Source organism: Ornithorhynchus anatinus, chromosome X5 (assembly GCF_004115215.2).
Source record: "Ornithorhynchus anatinus isolate Pmale09 chromosome X5, mOrnAna1.pri.v4, whole genome shotgun sequence".
Taxonomy (NCBI): Eukaryota; Metazoa; Chordata; class Mammalia; order Monotremata; family Ornithorhynchidae; genus Ornithorhynchus; species Ornithorhynchus anatinus.
In genome coordinates, this window is record NC_041753.1 from 15324442 (window position 1) to 15341576 (window position 17135).

Here is a 17135-nt window from a genome sequence, read left to right on the forward strand (position 1 = left end):
AGAACAAGTCTCACTCCCGAAGGAAAATTAAAAAAAAAAAAGAGAGAATAGAGGAAGACAAATAAGATCTGATAAGAGCATTCTAAGAAGCTGGGGGCAGATGTTATTGCAAAGCCACTACCATTTTTTTTTTTTAAAGAATTCAAGGAGGAACTCCTGAGAATTAGAAAAAAGGCCAATGTTGGAAAAAGGAAAGGGAATTCGCAAATGGCCAGGAGAGATGAATATATTGGGAAGCAACCAATATGGTTTTGTAAAGAGCATGCCTGCCCAATTTCTCTCTCTAATAGTGACCAATCACGTAAATGGAAAAAAAGTCATTTAACGCACTCTAAACTTCACAAGACTATGGATTCCATCTTGCATACTATTTTCCTCAGAAGCAGGAAAAATATGGTCTTTGACCATATTACTACTGGATGGGGGAACATCAGGCTTGGTGTCAGCCTAACGGAATGTACTTGGTGATGTCTCACAAGGATTGGTCCTGATCATTCAACTGCTTGGAACATCATTTAAAAGAGCCAACACAATACTATGCCATGCATTGGTTGGGGAGTAAACCTCTTACATTTTGCGTGAGTCAAACAATTATATTAATATTTACAAATTTGGTTACTGTACTTTAAAAAGTATATTTAAGAAATGAGGAATGGAAAATAGGTTCAATGAGAAAAGTTTATAGGTGTTAAGTGTTGTTTAGACTTGATAAGAGAAAAGGGGGAGGGAAGGAGTCACAAAAACTGTCAATTCTATGAAGGATTTTCATAGGGGAAGAAACTGATTACCCCTCTAGACTATAAGCTTGTTGTGGGCAGGGAACATGTCTACCAACTCTGCTATATTGTACTCCCTTCAAGCACTCAGAACAGGGCTGTGCAAACAGTAAGCGCTCTATAAATACTATTGATTGATTGTTCTCTCCAGAAGACCCAACCAGAGCAAATAGGCTTAAATTTAAGCAGGAGAGATTTCAGTTACACACAGGGAAGAATTTCTTGTTAGGGTGAAAAAATACTGAGGCAGGCTACCAAAGGTGATTGTGGAGTTTCCATCCCAGGAGATCTTAAAATGATTAGACAGCCATCTGTTTTGGATGGTGTAATCAGTCTGGAGCAGGCAGCTGGGCCACGTGACCTCCTCTAAGAGTCCTTTCAGCTTTATTCCTGGCCTTTACACCATATTAGTGTCCTAATTCCTTAAAAGTTTTCCCAGACTATGATCTACACTGCCTGATGAATTGTGAGTGTGCGCAGGGCCAATTTCAAGTCTTCTGTATAATACTCAAAATAATTTTGGTAACACTACAAAACTTGGTTTCATCCTTTTAATAAAGCTTGTAAAATATTTTATGACTAAAAGTCCTGGACACTTTGTAATAACACCATGTGAAAAATCTGTTCCATGATTAAATTAACCTTCTTAGCATTACCATGAAAGTGATTTTGTCTCATTTCAAAGAAACAATACTTAAAAATCTCAAGTGTCCAACTTACCCATAGTCATCAATTAGGTGAGAGCCAAGTACCACGACATCAAGTTCAAAGAATTGTGGTTCTGCTTTAATGCCAAACATGATAGGTGCAAGTTTTGAGTAATCAGCTCGGTTACAAGTAGCAACACAAACACGAAGCTTTCGGTTGTTTCCATTCTTCTCCATCACTTTTTTTTGTTTTGACAGCGTCTTGAAATAGAGTTCCTGAAATCAGAGAGCCCATATATTAAGATTCATACTTTGAACCACAAATTTCAGAAGCACAAGGATTTTATTGCCAATTTTATCCTCTGCATTAGTCAATTACAAACGAAGTGCTTATTGACAAGCCTTGAAAATTCAGGGAAAACATTTAATACATAGGATTGTTTTGTGGTTTCACAGGTCATCTTTCGTGATTTTATGACTTAAATTAACAGAATGCATCACATAATGGAGCTGACTACAGAATAACCAGGGCGGAAAGCTTAAAAAGGAAAAAGGAAAAAAGAAAGGAAAAATATGGGGGGGGGGCGGTGTTAAGGGGAGAAGAGACACCATTGTGGTGGTTTGTAAGCATGCAGAATGGAGAGGAGTACCGATGGCCATGACAAGAAACCCTTTCAGCAACCCCTGCATTTGAGTGACCACCTGTGGCTCCCTGGCAGCTAGCAGCAATTGCTAGGGAGTAGTGACACTTAATAGACACTGTGGAAGTACACATGCCCATTTGGACCCAAAAAGGGACCTCAACCTACCTGACACTAGCATTTCTTCTACCTTGTAAGCCCATTGTTGGGTAGGGATTGTCTCTATATGTTGCCGAATTGTACTTTCCAAGTGCTTAGTACAATGCTCTGCACACAGTAAGCACTCAGTGAAATACGACTGAATGAATTTCATCCCTCATCCTCCAACTTCCTGGTCTTCCCTGTCATTTGGTCCTAACCTCCCTTCAGTTCTCCTCCACCTCCTTTCTCTATTGCTTCCTCTCCTTCTCCCACCATATTCCATGACTCAGCTCCAAAAAGCTAAATTGATATTTATTCTTATACATTTCAGATATCAAATAAGTCACATGCATTAACCTTGAAAAAAGGTAAAAATTCCACCTCCTTTTTAAGCCAATTTAGCAGCTTTCCACTTTACCAAGCCTAGTCTGGTATTTTAAGTTTCTAATTTTAAAAAAGGAAGATGTAGGAAATGAAAATAAATCTCAGATTAGAGGAGGGAGAATATGCTCCAAGTTGACATAACAATGACAGTTTAAAATATATATATTAAAAAAATGGGAATTCTTCTGATATATTTGTCAGAGGCTTAGTTAAGGAGGTGTGTAGCTAGGGAACTTGGGGCCTGGGTCACCCAATATGAAGCCCAGTCAGCCTGGGGTGAGGGAGGGGAGGTGTTGCTGGAAGTCCTCCCCACCACCCACACTCCCCTCCACTCCCCAGACCCAGGACTGAATCTGGAATGCCTTGAGCTAAACCCTAGAGAGCCTCACCGTTCCAGATGGGTGGGATTCCTGACAGTGGCAGAAGGGAGCAGTCAAATGCCTGAGTCATCAGCACCCCTTGCTCCTGCATGGCCTGGACAACCAGAGAAGCAGTGTGGCCTTGTGGATAGCGCACAGACCTGGGAGTCAGAAGGACCTGGGTTCTAATCCGGGCTCCGCCACTTGTCTGCTGTGTAACCTTGGGAAAGTTACTTCACTTTTCTGTGCTTCAGTTGCCCCAGGTGTAAAATGGGGATTAATACTGTGAGCCCCATGTGGGACATGGACTGTGGCCAACCTGATTAGCTCACATCTACCCCAGAGTTTAGTAGTACAGTGCCTGGCACTGCCTGGTACTTGGAGGCGCTCAATAAATACCATTATGTGCCAAGCACTGTTCTAAGCTCAGGGTAGATATAAATTAATCAGGTCAGACACCAACTCTGTCCCTCAGGTGATTCACAGTCTAGGCAGGACTTGCCTTCCCTCTACGTGGAGAGCACAGTGTCTCTTGGAGTCCCATTCACCTGGTGGTCTGGGGTCTGGGACAACTGCCTCAAGAGACTCCACCTTTAGAATGGCTCTGATCCAAGCATTTATCCTATCCCACCTTGACTACTGCAACCACCTACTGGCTGACCTCTCTGCCTCCTGTCTCTCCCCTTTGCAGTCTATATGTACATACCTATTATATATTATTTATATTAATGTCTCTCTCCCCCTCTGGGCAGGGAACACATCTACCAACTCTGTTTTGTACTCTCCCAAGCATTTAGTACAGTGCTCTGCACATTGTAAGCACTCAAATACCACTGATGACTGCTGCACAGATCATTTTTCTGAAGTACCATTCAGTCCATATCTCCCCACTCCTCAAAATCCTCCAATGACTGCCCATCCAGCTCCACATCAAACAAAAACTCCTTACCCATCGGCTCTAATGCACTCAATCAGCTCTTCCACTACCTCACCTCTCCGATCTCCTATGACAACCCAGCCCGCACACTTCACTCCTCTGACAACAATTTCATCTCTCTTGTTGACGACCCCTTGCCCCTCGGGCCTGGAACCCCCTTCTCCCTTCATATCCGACAGACGGCCACTCCCCCCATCTTCAAAGCCCTCCTAAAATCACGTCTCCTCCCTTCCCAAACTAAGCCCTCACTTCCTCTATTTACCCTCCCTTCTGCCTCACCTATGCATTTGGGTCCATACCCCTTAAGCGCTTTGATGTTCACCCCAGCCCCAGAGTACTTATGTACATATCCTTAGACTCTGTCATTTCCCTTAATCTATTTTAATATCTGCCTCCCTACTCTAGACTCTCTCAAGCGCTTAGTACAGTGCTCTGAGCACAGTAAAATCACTAAATATTGATGATCGATTATTGTATTCAGAAGGCATAACTACTCAAGTTATTAAATGGCATGTTTAAATTTCCTGAACTGAATGCAGACTATTAACTGTTAGTACGTATTGCTTTTCCACTGGTCAAAATAGTTTGGCTACGTGGATTGTTGTCTTCAAGGTATGACACAGAACAAATATTGCATGGTTAGTCATATTTACCAAGCACCTTAGTAACTGTTGAATTTGGCAGTTCTAAAATGTTTTGTTTGCCAGGAAATTACCCAACGACCTATTTCTGATGAAATGTCCTGTTTCATTAGAATGACGACCTCTCTGCCTTCCCCCCCACCTCTCCTCTTCCAAACAGTCCTGTGCCAGCTCCTTCTAGCTACCCCTCCCATCATGCCTTTCCTCCTTCACTACTACTGGAAGAGTAGTCAGGGAAGGTGGGGAGGCTATGAAGCTAGTCTTTAAAATCAAGATGGATTAATATTCCCTGGAGGTTCCTCCGGGTACAGCCCAGAAGGAGCTGAGAATGACCCTTGTGCCAAGGAATAGCAGGCCAGTCTCAGGCCAGGGAGGCTTCATGCCTCCCAAGTCCCCTCATTCCCTTTCTGAGTCTCGGAGGACTGCTGTGTCTCCAGCAAGAGCAGGGATTTTGATACTGCCACAAAGGAGCAGGAGTCCTAGCAGGCCACAGGAACAACTGGGTATGAGCAATGCAGGGCATCCATGCCCATTCCTTCTCAGCAGGGAAGTCATGTCTGGTTAGGACATATGCTTGTTGATGGGACAGAACTGATCTTGGATTTCCAGCCCACACTGTTCTATTTCCCAGCTCTGCTCCTAATCCTTATTCCTGCAGAGTTATTTTTAGAAAAATTCTACTTTTCCCCTTTCAGAAGAAAATCAGCCCAAATCAGCACTTTATGGATTAGTTAAGGATGCTCATTTAGTCCATTTAACTTCCTGAGACAACTGCAGCTGACTAGAAATTGTGGCAAAATGAAAAAAAAAAAAGCAACAGTGGTGCTGCTCAAGTGAAATGGCAACTCAGGAAGGTGAGATTCTGAAATCTGGGATTCTCTATGCAACATCTGTGGCCAGAAATGTTGTACAGAAATTGGATTTAGAGAGCATGTAGACAGCCAGAAGAGCTGATCCCTGATCCTGTCTAAACATTTTCAGTGTTTTGCTTTAAAAATTTTAAGCAACAAATGCAGGAAAAATTAAAAATTTCATCTGAGTCGCAGATGTTGAGGAACAAGAAAATCTTGCCATTTGAAAATACTAGAGAAAAATTTAAGCAAAAAAAAAATCCACTTTTGGAAAAAAAAGTGGGGCAAAAAATAGGAATCCATCACACCACTGTTTTCTGAGAGTATTTCCTTTAATGTTTTCAGTTGGCTTAGGTGTGCAACTTCTAGATAAGTAGCTCTTCTCTCCATGTCCCCCACGTTTTACACCCAAGGACACTTATGAAACATCTTCTAGAGTAAAATGATCTCACCTCCTCAGTTCTTTTAGTCATTTTTTACTTTTAGGGAACTACCCCTTTATACTTCCGTTACTTTGGACAGGTCTTGGATGAAAAATGGAAAATTGTTGATGAAATGGCAAGATGATCCTAGCCGCATATTTTTGGGTCATGTATAGGTCACCACCCATCTGTCGTTCCTTACCCAATTCGCCAGGGAGTTCTGAAACTTTAATCAACGTTTGAATAGCATTTGGAAACTTCGGAGTCAAGGTTACTACTGACACCTCCCTTCTCTCGGCTAAAAACGATCAGAATGCTTTTTTTAATAAAAATTATCTTTGTAAAACGGTGGCAACGCCTAGGGGTGGCTCTGCCACTTGTCTGCGGTGTGACTTTGGGCAAGTCACTTCGCTTCTCCGTGCCCTCACCAGTAAAATGGGGAATTTCGTGAGCCCCGTGTGGGCTCTGGACTGTGTTCAACCTGGCGAGCTGCTGACGAGCCCGGAGCTTAGTACTGTGCCTGGCCCACAGTAGTCTTAAATACCATTTTTTTTAAAAGTGGGCGCTCTTTCATTCTGAATATTGAATCCTCGAGTCCTCCACCCGAGCGGGCCCCGCAGAGCTATAACGGCGCGGGCACGGCCTCATCAGGGCCATGGACTGTGACACGTCCACGGGGGCTCCGTCCGCTTTCAAGACAGCGACCCACCCATCCCGCCCACGGGAACTTAAACCGACCAGGAATAGCCACGTTGCCGTCGGCTCCTTCCTTTTCCTGTGGACCCTCCCTGCCGGCCCAGGGCTGGCTGAGGAGAAACGGGGACCGTCGGAGGACGGGCTGACAGAGATGCAGGCAAGGGGAGGGGAAGAAGGGAGGGGATGCCTTTCCTCTCCTTGGCCCTTTCGCGCTTTGTTCTCACCCGATCGCAGCCCCCCGCGCTGTTTCTTCTCCTCCTTCTGCCGCCGCCCCCTTTTCCCCCCCGCCCCCACGCTCGGCGGTCTACAGGGACTGGAAAGTAGCCGCCTCGGAAAGCTCCGCGGTCGCCCCGCCGATCGGCCTCCCTCGCGCGGTTGGATGATTCGGCACTCCACTAGAGGGTACTGGGCGCAGTGCCGAGCGCCGAATCATCAAGCGCAGACGTCAGGGCTCGAGGCGGACTCGCGCCAAACGGCCAAAGCGCCGCGAGCGCCTCGTGCCACTCTAAGCCGCCCATTGGGCGAATCGAAATAATAATAATAATGGTATTTAAGCGCTTACTATTATGTCAAGAACTGTTCTAAGCGCTGGGTAGAAGCGCTTGTATCACCTGATACAAGGTGATCAGGTTGGCTCAGGCCCTGTCCCACATGGGGCTCACGGTCTTTATCCCCATTTTCCAGATGATGTAACTGAGCCCCAAAGAAGTGAAGTGGTTTACCCAAAGTCACACAGCAGACAAGTGGCGGGGTCGGGATCGGAACCCACATCGTCTCACTCCCAAGCTACTAGGCCATGCTGCTTCTAAAGGCAGCTTCTCCCTGAACTCCTCGTGTCCCAGGTTCTCCTCTGCCTGCCTTTACCCTCCCGGTCTGTAAACCCAATGTGGGCCAAGAGGGAGGCATGGCCCGGGGTGAACATCGTTTGCCCTCGAAATTGGTCACATTCCTGCTCATTTGGACCCTGGGGGGCAGGGTTGCTGGAATAAAGCTGCTTGTTGGATCATCTCTCTGCTTCTTTCCTAATAATAATAGCAACAACAATGGTGTTTGACAAGTGCTTACTAGGTGCCAAGCATTATACTAAATGCTAAGGTAGATTCAATATAAGCAGATGGGACATGGTCGCTAACCTCTGCAGGGCTCATAGTAGAAGGGGGAAGGAGAATGTTTTACAGATAAGGAAACTGAGGCCCAAAGAAATTAAATGACCTGCCCAAAGTCACACAGCTGGCAAATGGCAGAGTAACATTAGAACCCAGATCTCCTAATGCCCAGACCCATACTCTGCTGCCACTTCTCTATTATCTGGTAGCTCTCCCCCCTTAGCTCATCTCAGTGATCTCCTACTACAACCCCACCCATGCACTTGGCTCCTCTCATGCCAACCTACTCACCATACCTCAATCCCATCTATCCCAATGCTGACCCCTTGCCCATGCCCTCCCTCTGGCCTGGAACTCCCTCCCCCTTCATATCCAACAGACCACTCTCCCCACCTTCAAAGCCTTATTAAAAGTCACATCTCCTCCAAGAGGCCTTCCCCAGCTAAGCAACTCCGATGCACTGGATTCCGGGCCCATTAAGTACTTACTACTCAAATCGATGGTATTTATTGGGCACTTACTATGTGCAGGGCATGGACACTGCCCACTGGACACTTACAGTCTATCTACTTCACTCTCATGCCCACAGTACTTAGGTCTACACCCCTAGACTCTGCAACTCCCCCCGTCTCTCCCTCTGCTCCTTGGGGGCACGCATCATTTCTACTAAACTCTATTTTATTAGAGTTCCCCCAAAGGCTTAGTACAGCGCTCAATAAACATGATTGATTTCTTACTGGACTGCATTATATCACATGTGATGCTGGGAATGCAGTGTAACATGCTGGTGTCACTGGGTGCCTCCTCCTGATTGTCCCCTAACTGCCCAGAGCCCAGTTTCTGGTTGCACTTGCTGGTGACCAAGGAATGATGGGGGCTGGGCATCTCAGCCCTAGGGGCTCTGCTCTCCCACAAGCCAGAAGGGTCTCTGGGGGGTCAACTTTCATAACCACTATGGCAGGTCAGGGACTTTTCCTTATACCAGAGCCTAGTTCCAACCCTAGCTGCCTTACTTTCAGCCCAGATTGCGGCAAAGGGGCCATGAACTAGAATGGAGTGATGATTTATGTATTTGATATTTCAGAGTTTAGTTTACATATGTTTGTTAAGCACTTACTATGTGACAGGCACTGTTCTAAGTGCTGGGGTAGATACAAGTTAATCATTTGAGCACAGAACACTATATTAAGTACTTGGGAGAGTGCAATATAACAGAGTTGGTAGGCATGTTCCCTGTTTCACATAGGGCTCATAGTCTAAGTAGGAAGGTGTATATGGAGAATGGAGGTCAGTATTGAGTAAGCACTGAGCTAGATGCCTAAATATAGTGGCTTTCACAGGTTCAGAGGGCATTTTTTAAGGTTTATGTTCTATTTAAAATTTCCATACTGATTTTCTCCTTATGCAGCCCTTACCCAGTTCTGTAACAAAGTTCTGAGCACCAATCCTCATCTTTACCCGAAGTTGAGGGCTCACTTCCTTCAACTCATCAGATAGGAATCAGAGGAAGCTTCCTAACAAGCTGTGCTTCCATTTTTACCACTATCATAATGAAGAATGAGCTACCCTATTCCAAAACACAGGTCTCCATTTGTGTCCTGGATCCCATTCCTAATCAACTGCTGAAAGCCTCTCACTTCCACCTTCACTGCTTCCCTCCTCAACTGGATCACTCTTCTTGGAGTCTTTCCCCATAATATTCAAGGTCACAGGAGAGCCCCATGGTGAAGAAACCATATACTTGACCCATCTGCATTTTCCTCCCTTTCAGGTTTTGAAATTAGTCCAGGGGAACCAAGAGACTTGGGTTCTAGTCCCAGGTCTGCCTGGAACTGGCTAACATGGGTAAAGACCACACATGCAATTGACAGTGTACTGCACTCCATGCCCCAGTGATGAGCGTGCACAACCAGCACTGCATAAGGCACTTGCACTATCATCTCTTCTGCTCCATAGGTTCTTGACATCTCAGGACCAAGGTCCATCTGTCGCTCCTGTGGGTTCCTCCATCTTCATCTTTCTCTCCTAAGGGGAGAGGAGGGGCCCGGAGAGATTGGGAATTTCCAAAGCCTCCAGTGCTTCCTGTAGACCACATTCCCTGCTGCTAGAGCTCTAGAACTACACCATCTGTTTTGACAACACTTGACGGTTTAGCAACTCCCCCAAAGTCTGCCATCTGAATAAGCCCAGGAGATTTTCATGGAGTTTGAATTTTGTGGCAATGGCAAATAAAGTGCTTCTGGGCACCTCTATTGATGCGGTGGCCTGGAGTCAAGGTTTTTTGGCACAGTACAAACATTAAAACTTAAGATTAGAAATAATAATAATAATAATCATGTATCTGTTAACCGCTTACTGTGTGCCAGGCACTGTACTAAGCACTGGGGTGGATACAAGCAAATCGGATTGGACACGGCCCCTGTCCCACATGGGGCTCACAGTCTCAAACCCCATTTTACAGATGAGGTGACTGAGGCCCAGAGAACTGAAGTGACTTGCCCAAGGTCACAGAGCAGACAAGTGGTGGAGCCAGGATTAGAACTCACAACCTTCTGACTGTGCCCCATCCACTACGCCATGCTTCTTCTTAAATGCCATTACTGGGTCAGAACAATGGTCCAACTAACCCGGTGCTTTATCTATTCTATCACAGTGGCCACAAAGCCTTGAGAGGAACTATATGATGGTTGCTCCTCATCTTAATGTTCAGTGATATGCATTCTACCTAACTTTTCCACTGGGAACTTCTTAGCCTTGAAATTAGGCAAACTGCCCTTGTACCTACTGATATTTTTGGCCAGCAGTAATGTTACTTCCAAGGTACATTACACTATGTACATTGTGTCCGCTTCTCAAGCTACCATTAAAACATAAAATTCTGAAACGGGAAATGCTGATTCAGAGTAGATACAGCTGGAATGAATTATCGGCCACCTTCGTGCTGGCATCATTGTTACCTTAAAGCATTTATGGTGCCAGCAGAGAAAGAAAGGTGGCACAAACCTTGTCCTGGAGAAGTTCGATATCTAAGGGGAAGACCTAGGACAGACAAACATGTTGTTAGCCTATGAACAGATTTACAAGATGATATATTCATTGAATGAAAATGATGTGGAGTGGCTTACTTTAAGTATCATTTTCCCTAATTGCATTTCAGTTCCTTCTACATAACCCCAAAGCACAGTACACTTACTCCCCCCCCCCCATTTTCTTCATCTTTGTCTCCTGAATCAAAGTGAATAGGTACTCGTCCATTAGCTCTTCCATGATGCTAGACCAATTAAATCCTGGCTTGGGAGAGCAGTTTTCTTTCATTTTGTCCAACTTGATTCATCAGAGGTCAACCTCACATATTTATTTAGTGGTGTTCATCTACAGAGTTCAAGGTACTTTAATTTTACCCTCAAATAGACACTGGTTATAGATGCAATACCCCTCTAGTATGCTGTCTAGCATATCTCAGTTAACGTTTTTGGACTTTGACCATTACCTTTCCCCAATCTATAATTTGTTTAACTGGAATCAAGAGGACAAGAGCTTCAACTACCTTGAGACTGTATTATTTTTTCTTAACGTACAGAAAGATAGAAACTGACTTTCCTTCAGGTGTAGAACTGAACCAGGCCCATCTCCAGCACCTGCCATCGTCTTAAGCCTTGTTTAAGGAGACTGTTGCCTACAGCCAGAAAAGAGCAGCCAAAGTGCCTGCATAGGGAGAGGGTGAGACATACCTTTTCCTGGTTCCTGGCCAGTGTCAAGTAGAGCAAGTCGTGTGGTAAATTGCCAGCTCTACACTGATGGTAGCCTTACTTTTCAATGCCCCTATCGGAGGCACAGCCCTGCAGAAGTCAGACAGGACTAGCTTTGGATCGACGTCTCTAATTCCATTTTGGGTGTTACCCAGTAAGGAACTTGTGAAAGTCAGGGTTTAAATATGATTGAATGAATGAATAGGTGGAAATGCTTGGCTGTTCTTCAGATTTACAAGTGGACCATTCTGCTAAGACTTAGCTTCTCCACCTAGTAAAAGTAGCAGCATTTGAGCATCTACTTGGTCGGTAATAACAACAGTGGTATTTGCTAAGCACTTTGGAGAAGCAGCGTGGCTCAATGGAAAGAGCCTCGGCTTCGGAGTCAGAGGTCGTGGGTTCGATTCCCGGCTTTGCCACTTGTCAGCTGTGTGACTGTGGGCAAGTCACTTAACTTCTCTGTGCCTCATTTACCTCATCTGTAAAATGGGGATTAACTGTGAGCCTCACGTGGGACAACCTGATGACCTTGTATCTCCCCCAGCGCTTAGAACAGTGCTCTGCACATAGTAAGCGCTTAACAAATACCAACACTTACTATGTGCCAAGCACTGTACTAAGCATCGGGGTGTGATCAAGATACACAGCTCCTGTCCCAAGTGCAGACTGATTGGAAGAAAAAGGTATTGAACCTCCAGATGAGGAAACTGGGACCCAGAGTAGTTAAGTGACTTGCCCAAGGACACAAAGCAGCAAGTGGTGGAGCCAAGATTAGAACTAAGGTCCCTGAGCCCCAGATCTATGCTCGGCATTTGGGAAGGCATAACAAAGTGACTTGTTTCATGATCACAAGGAGCTTACGCTCTAACATGGAAGACAACCAAAAATATTTACAAGTACAGTGGTTGAAGAAATTACAGTGGACATATATACATGAGTGCTAAAGAAAATGTGAATAACTTCATGAAGTAAGGTTGGACCTGGTTGAAGCTTTGGTCCAGTCCAAGTACAGTCCATACCCCTGGTGCTGGACCTACTTTGTTTTCATATCTGCTGAGTGATTACAATTTCCCCAGACTCCCCAGAAAGGACAAGTGAGGTAATTTCAAAAATCCACCCTTAGTTGCATCACTTTCAGTAGACTCTGAAACTACCAACACATCCCTACCCCCGCCACCTCTTCCGGATTTGACTGTGGCTTGGAAAGTTTCTGGGGCTAGGAAGCACTTCTGCTTTTCTCATTTTGGTATCGCTTGCCATTCCTGGACTAACATCTGGGATGCCACCTCAAGCAGCTGCTTGCAGAGCATACAGTGACGCATCAGTCCTGCAACCCCTTCTGCACAGAGAAGGGGTGATTAGCCTAATTGCATCAAGGACGTATGACAACTACGAAGCATGAAAAAAAAATCTGAGATGCGAGTCAGAATGATAGACAATGAGTACTAAAAATCAAAATTCCATTTAAGTGACGTTGGCTTTAAAAAGAGAATGCCTGATGGGTAAAAAGAGCATTCCTGTCTGTTGGGGGAAAGTCAGATAAACCAGAAAGGCCTGTAATTATGTCAGGGGACTAGTGTAATTGGTATGGTTATTCTAGAAGAACTGGAAAAGTGCTAGACTTGTTTTTCTCTAACCTGTGGCCAATACACGAAACAGCTGAGGTCAACAAAATCTTGTTTTAAAAATACTGTCAGTTGAAAGAATTTCTAAGTGGGAAATTGGTCTTTTGGGCCTGGGAACTGGATTGGCTGAGCTCAACATTGCTTGCACTCCATTGGGGAAGCAGCATGGCATAGTGGATAGAGCACGGGCCTGAGAGTCAGAATATTATGGATTCTAATCCCGCTCCTCCACTTGTCTGCTGTGTGACTTTGGGCAAATAATAATAACGATGGTATTTGTTAGGCACTTGCTATGTGCCAAGGACTGTTCTGAGCACTGAGGGAGATACAAGGTAATCAGGTTGTCCCGCATGGGGCTCACAGTCTTAAATCCCATTTTACAGATGAGGTAACTTAGGTACAGAGAAGTTAAGTGACTCACCCAAAGTCACACAGCTGACAAGTGGCAGAGCTGGGATTAGAACCCACAACCTCTTTTCTGAGCCTCAGTTACCTCATCTGGAAAATGGGAATTGACACTGTGAGCCCTACGTGGGAGAGGGACCGTGTCCAACTTGATTTGCTTGTATCCACCCCAGTGCTTAGTACAGTGCCTGGTACATAGTGCTTAACAAATTCCATCATTATTATTATCATCATCATCATCAAGTCTTTGGGGTTTGCTCAGGCATTATAGGAAATCATACTATAAGCTTGTTGTGGGCAGGGAATGTGTCTACTTATTGTTGTATTGTACACTCTCAAGTGCTTAGTACAATGCTCTGCACACAGTAAGCACTCAAATACGATTAATGAATGAATACAAGGTTGAATTTTTCTGCATAATTATGACAGTGGAAATTTCAGTAAACTCTGCCTTTCCTCCACCTCCCTCAATTTTCTCTTCCCTCACCCAAATTATCCTTTGAAGCAGCATACCTTGCTGTGCTATTATTAGAGAAGCAGCCTGGCTTAGTGGATAGAGCACAGGCCTGGGAGTCAGAAGGTTCAAATTCTGGTTCTGCCACTTGTCTGCTGTGTGACCTTGGGTGGGTAAGTCACTTAACTTCTCTGTGCCTCCATTACCTCATCTGTAAAATGAGGATTGAGACTGTAAGCCCCACATGGGACAAGGGACTGTGTCCAACCTGATTTGTTTGTATCCACCCCAGTGCTTAGCACAGTGCCTGGCACATAGTAAGTGCTTAAATACCATAATTATTATTATTATTAGCTTCAAGATCTTCTCTTTCACCTTTTTCTACAGTTCCTCTCTATTATATTTTCATGGGCATATTGGTACTTGTGGGTGATCTGAAGGGAGACGGTGCTTATTTGGCAGTGGCAGATTATCCTTTAGCCCTCCTCCTAATCTAGGATGACTATGCATTTGGGGGGGGGGGTTGAGAAACAGGGTCAGTGGCAATTTTTCCACAGGGGAGAACCCCCTCAAGGTAGTTATATTCCCCCCCAAAAAAACTGCATCCTACAAAAATATATGAACATGCTACAAAATAAAGAGCGTTAGTTTTCCAGAAATGAGCTCACCTTGGGAGTAGTGTGATTTCATGCCACAAGAGAGAATGTAGTTTTGTTTTTATTAATTTCAATAAATGGTAGGAGAAAGGTTGAATGAAACAATATAAAAAACTAGGTAAAAAAAGTTGCAAAGGAATTTTTGTCAGTCTCCTAAGAGGGCAACGTGGACTCTTTTGCTGAAAGGCAAGACATTATGTTCTGAAATTTCCACATTCCTAATAATAAGCCTAAAATAGAAAGATGTTTAAATGATGTTTTATATTAAAAGTTTTACGATGAATAAACCAAGAAGGCAGATACATAAATAGTGCCTATGGATGGCAAACTTTAATGGAACAGCCTGACATGCCACTCAGGTTAACACAAGAAGATACCATGTTATGAGAGCAAAGGAATAGCCTGATGATTCAGATGCACACAAAACCAATGGAATCTTCCCGTAAGAAGACAGCAAAGACTTGTCTCTATCTGTTGCCGAACTGTACATTCCAAGCACTTAGTGAAGTGCTCTGCATACAGTAAGTGCTCAATAAATACAATTGAATGAATTTCATTTTTTTAAATGGTATTTGTTAAGTGTTTACTATGTGCAGCACTAGACTAAGCACTTGGGTAGATATAAAAATCAGGTGGGACACAGTCCCTGTTCCACATGAGGTGCTCAGTCTTAATCCCCATATTACAGATGAGGTAACTGAGGCACAGAGAAGTGAAGTGAGTTGCCCAAGGTTATGCAGCAGGTAAGTGGTGGAGTTGGGATTAGAACGCAGGCTTTTTGACTCCCAGGCCTGGGCTCTTTCCACTAGACCACACTGCTTCTCTAATTCCCCCTCCCACCCAACACCAAGATTTTGGAAACATGATACCAGGTCTTAACTGGTTCTAGGTTTAAATATAGTTTGGGGACAATTTAATATTTTAAATGTTTTATTCCTTTCATGGAAAATTCAATATCACACAGAACTAATTTCCACATATGCTAAAGATGATTATGAAAATTGGTTGCATAAAAGAACTGTAATTAAGAGACATGATCACAACTACTCTAATAGTACACTTTGCTTTTGACCCGAGTATTTGTATTCTCTCTAAATTCAATGAGCCCCCATGAGGAAAGAAAAAGAGTCTTCACCACCTATGAAGTTAAATGACTTGTATGTTTTGAGAGGGAAAAAGAGTCACAAGAAAGAGTAGTCCATTTAAATCGGGGAGTTACTTAAGTGAAAGACTCATTGCCTAACCGTTAGCCATCAGATTTTCTCAAGCTATACTCTTGAATAGGGAAGGGAGGATAATTTGCAATAATAGATATTAAATCAGATCTTTTTTAAAAGTGGGCTAACAGAAGGAACAGAACACTCTGAAAAGTAACAGGGCATTATATAGCTGAACTGCTATAGGTAGTTGCAGGATATAACCAGAGCTCTAATCCCTAATTTAAGACAAGGGGAAACAAATACTCAGTTGGCAAAAAGGAGAAGCAATAGAAGTGTTTATTGAGCACCTACTAAGTACAATATACTGTATGAAGAGCAAGGAACATGTTCCCTGCCCACAAGGAGCTTATACTTTAACTGGGAGAGGAGAACGTAAAAATATTTATAAGTGGGGTGGCCAGAAAAGTTGACTATACAACCAATTATGCATTTTTTATAAGTGCTGAGGGAGAGTATAAATAGATAAGTTCTAAAATTGGCTGCTGGGTTTGTGACTTGGGGTATTGGAAATTAACTGGCAAGACCTGTTGGAAGAGATGAATTTTAGGAGGGCTTTGAAGGTAGGGAGAGCTGTGGTTTGTCAGATTAGTGGGTGGGAGGTGGGGTTCTAGGTTGATAGAACAGCATGAGAGGACAGAGGTGATTTTTCTTATTTAAAATAATTCTGTACACAACTCCCCACTTTTCAAAAGCCTCCAGTGGCTGCCCACCCATCTCCACACACAAACAGAAATATCTTACCATTGGCTTTAAACCCTTGATCAGCTCACCCTCCTACCTTAACTCACTGATCTCCTACTACAACCCAGACCTCACATCTCACTCCTCTGATGCCAATCTACTCACTGTACCTCAATCTCATCTATATCACCACCGACCCCTTGCCCACGTCTTCCCTCGGACCTGGAACTCCCTTCCTTTCATATCTGACAGACTATCACGCTTCCTACCTTCGAAGCCTTATTTAAAAAAATAATAATAATCACATCTCCAAGCAGCCTTCCCTCATTTCCTCACCCTATGCCAGGGTCTGTATCTCTTAAGCACTTTGATACTCACCCCATTCCAATACCACAGCACTTAGGTACATATCCTTATACTCTACTGCTTCCCCTACCTGGAATTTTAAATGTCTGTCTACCCTGTCTACCCTACTAGATTGCAAGCTCCTTGTGGGTAGGGATCATGTCCACTAACTCTATTGTATTGTGTCCTCCCACGTGCTTAGTACAGTGCTCTGCACACAGTAAACACTCAAATACCACTAACGGATTATCCCAGAACTTAGCACCACATTCAGCCTATAGTGAGTGGTCAAAATACTATAATTATTTTACTAGGCTGTGCCAACCCTAGAGACATTTAAAGATGGTAACTGCAAAGACTCTCTCTGGAGGACTTTTGGCAGCATTGACCAAGAAATGC

At 44.1% G+C, this 17135-nt stretch overlaps 1 protein-coding gene across 5 annotated transcripts in view; it reads right to left on the reverse strand.

Moving 5' to 3' along the window:
- GNE (glucosamine (UDP-N-acetyl)-2-epimerase/N-acetylmannosamine kinase) overlaps positions 1-17135 on the reverse strand; it is a 122485-nt gene that overhangs the window by 59391 nt on the left and 45959 nt on the right. For 4 of the 5 annotated variants that reach the window (XM_039910807.1, XM_039910806.1, XM_029055890.2 and 1 more), the window contains exon 5: positions 1497-1699. In XM_039910807.1, coding sequence (XP_039766741.1) covers positions 1497-1699 — 203 coding nt within the window. Of the gene's footprint in view, positions 1-1496; positions 1700-6719; positions 6794-17135 lie in introns of those variants that run through there. The other variant, XM_029055893.2, reaches the window with a different exon arrangement.